A 3,912-nucleotide genomic window follows, 5' to 3' on the forward strand; every position below is an offset into this window, starting at 1 on the left:
TTTGCATAATCTGTGCGTGACGTTGTTCACAAGGGGCGTGTTGTGCCACTAGTTAGTGTGGTGATAGGCCAAAGGTTCTGTGCACACAATTGGTTGGAAAATTTGTCACCTGAGCGCTATTGTTCCCAATGCCACTTCACTGCTTTCAAAATTTCCTTTCTTCACTTCGTACTTGGACACTTGGTGGACCTGGACATCAGAATTTTGTACCTCGCTGAATATACCACGCTTTGCACCGCTGCTTCGAGGTATGTAAACCGCTTGGGCGTGGTGGATGGAACGCTGTATGGACGGCATGAGTGCTTCGTTCCACCGCTGAAGCGAAGTGGATGGTACACTGTTGTGACTGGAGGGCTACAATGTGGCAGATGGTACGCTGTTGTGCTTGGTTGTGACTGGTGGGCTACAGCGTGGTAGATGGAACTCAGTTTGTTCGGCATGACCGCTTCGTTCCACCGCTGAAGCGATGCGGATGGTACGCTGGTGTGACTGCTTATGACCGGTTGTGTGTGTTGAGCTAGAGCGTGGCAGATGGCACAATGTATGGTCACCATGAGCGCTTTGTGTGGCTGCTGTAGGGAAGCGGGCGGTACACTGTTTTGGGTTATGGTGGCCTATGGCGCGGCAGATGGAAGAAGCGATGCGGATGGTACGCTGTTGTGACTGGTCGTGACTGGTGGGCTACAGCGTGGTAGATGGAACTCAGTTTGTTCGGCATGACCGCTTCGTTCCGCCGCTGAAACGATGCGGATGGTACGCTGTTGTGACTGCTTATGACCGGTTGTGTCTGTTGCGCTACAGCGTGGCAGATGGTACAATGTATGGTCACCATGAGCGCTTTGTGTGGCTGCTGTAGGGAAGCGGGCGGTACACTGTTTTGGGTTATGGTGGCCTATGGCGCGGCAGATGGAAGAAGCGATGCGGATGGTACGCTGTTGTGACTGGTCGTGACTGGTCGTGACTGGTGGGCTACAGCGTGGTAGATGGAACTCAGTTTGTTCGGCATGACCGCTTCGTTCCGCCGCTGAAACGATGCGGATGGTACGCTGTTGTGACTGCTTATGACCGGTTGTGTCTGTTGCGCTACAGCGTGGCAGATGGTACAATGTATGGTCACCATGAGCGCTTTGTGTGGCTGCTGTAGGGAAGCGGGCGGTACACTGTTTTGGGTTATGGTGGCCTATGGTGCGGCAGATGGAAGAAGCGATGCGGATGGTACGCTGTTGTGACTGGTCGTGACTGGTCGTGACTGGTGGGCTACAGCGTGGTAGATGGAACTCAGTTTGTTCGGCATGACCGCTTCGTTCCGCCGCTGAAGCGATGCGGATGGTACGCTGTTGTGACTGCTTATGACCGGTTGTGTCTGTTGAGCTAGAGCGTGGCAGATGGTACAATGTATGTTCACCATGAGCGCTTTGTGTGGCTGCTGTAGGGAAGCGGGCGGTACACTGTTTTGGGTTATGGTGGCCTATGGCGCGGCAGATGGAAGAAGCGATGGTAGGCATGAGCGCTTTGTGTGGCTGCTGTTGTTAAGCGTTTGGCACACTGGCAAAAGTATTGTTAATAGGACTCTTTGTCAACCATGTAATTTTTTTTTATAATTACTTTTTAGATGTCAAATCGTGTGGAGTTCATCAGGGATTTCATCGAGATTTATCAGTCTTTTCCCTGCCTCTGGAAAATAAAATCTCCTGAGTATTGTAACAGGGAAAAGGGGAGGGAGGGTTACTTACAGCTCATTGAGCTTTACAATCGTCAGGCACCAGATGAGGCAGCTAACGAAGCAGTTATTAAAAAGAAAATCCAGGCGCTCCGCACGGTCTGGAGGAAGGAGCTGAACAAGGTTCTTCAGACTACAAGGTCCGGAGCTTCCACTGAAGAAGTTTATGTGCCAAAACTGTGGTATTTTGAGCATCTTAATTTTCTGAGGGACCAAGAGGTGCCACGGACTTCAACGTGTCTTCGATTGTTGGCACCTGTGGAACCAATAGTTTCGGAGAACCACGCCGAGCAGGAGTCACAAGGGCAACAAGTAAGTAGCTCTTTGGACGAAAGTTCACCAATGTGTCCTATAATTACATAATTTTTCTCTGCATTTTAGGTTTTATACTTCTGATTATCACATCAGTTTGAAGTTGTTACAAAAACATGTACACATAAGTAACCCTGTCGCAGTCAAGTATTATATGGGGAACTTAATATGTATGAAATGGAGATATATGTAAACCATACCATCTAAGCAATATAGAAAATAGTATCGCTTCAAGCTGCCGATGTACTCTTGTTGAGACTATTTAGACTATAAAATATTGGTCAGGTTCCCATAGCAGTCAGAACAGTGTAGTTCAAAGTATTCAATAAAAGGGAGGGTTAAAGAATATTACTAAGCATCAAATATATTATAATCTTTTTGTTACCTACTACGAATATATAGTTTGGATGCGGTTATGGTGGTACTACTTTTTGTTGCCGGGTTCATAACTTGTTTTTTTTTCCCCCCCCCAGGATGACAGTGCGCAGGAGAGTACACTAGACTGTTCACAGGACTGCACAACAACAGATTTAGTGGAGGCTGCACCTGCCAGGACTCAATCGAGGCAAGGTCCAAGAAAACGGAAAGCCACCTCAGACGCCTCAAATGAACTATTGAGCCTGGCAAAGAAGGTGTTGACAAGAAATGTTAGCCCTGCGTTAGAGGGGTTTGGACACTATGTGGTTGACAAACTGGCCAAAATGGACGACAACCAAAGAATACTAGCAGAGCGTCTGATTCTGGAAGCAGTAAACAAGGGTACTGATGGCGATTTGGACAAGAACACTTGTTTGGTCTCTTCCCGGCCAATACAGCGGACAGAGCCATCAAATTTCAATGGTTGGTCACAGGGTCAGACATCGATGCGACACAATCCTCACGTTTCCCACTTCGGCCAGCCACCCCCTAATAACTCCTACACGCCAATACCTTTACATATGGCTTCGCCCATCAGGCACCAAAATTTTCAGCCGGAACAATCGTCGTATCATAATTTGTGATTTCCTAACTACTTTTACATTCCTTTTTTTTTATTGTCTTGTTAAAATAATGTTTCAAATAAAAGCTTTTATTATAAATTCTATCACTACTTTTTGATTGGTGTGTCTCAATCACAGCACTGTATGAGGGAACAAATTAACGTAACAAATTCATGTACAGTTAACTAAAAAAAAAAATCGAATGAAAGTTTAACAAAATCTTTTAATTGGAACAACAAAAAATGGATTATTGGCCCGCCTACAACTGCTGGCACATGTCCCGCAGCTTCTGCAGCTCCTCCATTGCCACATTGTGCTGCTCCTGAATATGTGCCATAGTGTGGAGTAACTTGTCTATGCCGGCTTCAATATCCTCCTTGTTGACAGTGACGACAGCTGTGGGTCAAAAAACATAACATTAATAACACAGTAGTCTCCCGATGTGTCTTTGCTTCTGTGAATGAAAAAAAAAAAAAAAGTAAGCAAAACTGACTTGGGGGGGAAGGGGGGAAGGGGGGAAGGGGGGAGGGGGGGTGGGGGTTTGGGTTGGGGGTGAAAGAGTGGGCCTGCAACAAAATCAAAATAACTTAATTGTGGGAACCTACTAGGATGTTGAGGCACGGAGGGCACTTCGGGATCTGAGTCGCTGTTGAATGCCTCGTGCTGTCGGCGGCGGCGCTGTCTCTTTGCCTCTGTGAAGGAAAAAAAAAAAACAAGGTCTGTCAGCATATATGGCAACAGTGGCTGCCGGGGGAGGGGGGGGGTGTTAAGAGGGGACCTGCAACTTAATCCAAATCACATAATTGTGGGAACCTACTAGGATCTGGAGGAGTTGACCCGGAGGGCACAGATCCAGGAGAGGCTGGGCGGGATGCCTCGTGGCGGCGGTGGTGCTGTGTC

At 47.5% G+C, this 3,912-nt stretch overlaps 1 protein-coding gene and 1 long non-coding RNA gene across 2 annotated transcripts; one reads left to right on the forward strand and one right to left on the reverse strand.

Moving 5' to 3' along the window:
• Positions 1 to 1,480: 1,480 nt before the first annotated feature.
• LOC138681663 (uncharacterized) lies at positions 1,481 to 3,114 on the forward strand. The gene is made up of 2 exons (XM_069769374.1): positions 1,481 to 2,032; positions 2,506 to 3,114. Exons 1-2 carry the CDS (start codon positions 1,613 to 1,615, stop codon positions 3,031 to 3,033), a joined length of 948 nt encoding a protein of 315 aa, XP_069625475.1. The 5' UTR covers positions 1,481 to 1,612; the 3' UTR covers positions 3,034 to 3,114.
• A 103-nt stretch (positions 3,115 to 3,217) lies between these two features.
• On the reverse strand, positions 3,218 to 3,704 carry LOC138681664 (uncharacterized). Its single transcript, XR_011321952.1, has 2 exons — positions 3,618 to 3,704; positions 3,218 to 3,408 (listed from the first exon to the last, which is right to left on the reverse strand). It is a non-coding gene; the product is annotated as an uncharacterized lncRNA (long non-coding RNA).
• Between the last annotated feature and the right edge of the window lie 208 nt (positions 3,705 to 3,912).

This window comes from Ranitomeya imitator, chromosome 5, assembly GCF_032444005.1.
Source record: "Ranitomeya imitator isolate aRanImi1 chromosome 5, aRanImi1.pri, whole genome shotgun sequence".
NCBI classification, from domain to species: domain Eukaryota; kingdom Metazoa; phylum Chordata; class Amphibia; order Anura; family Dendrobatidae; genus Ranitomeya; species Ranitomeya imitator.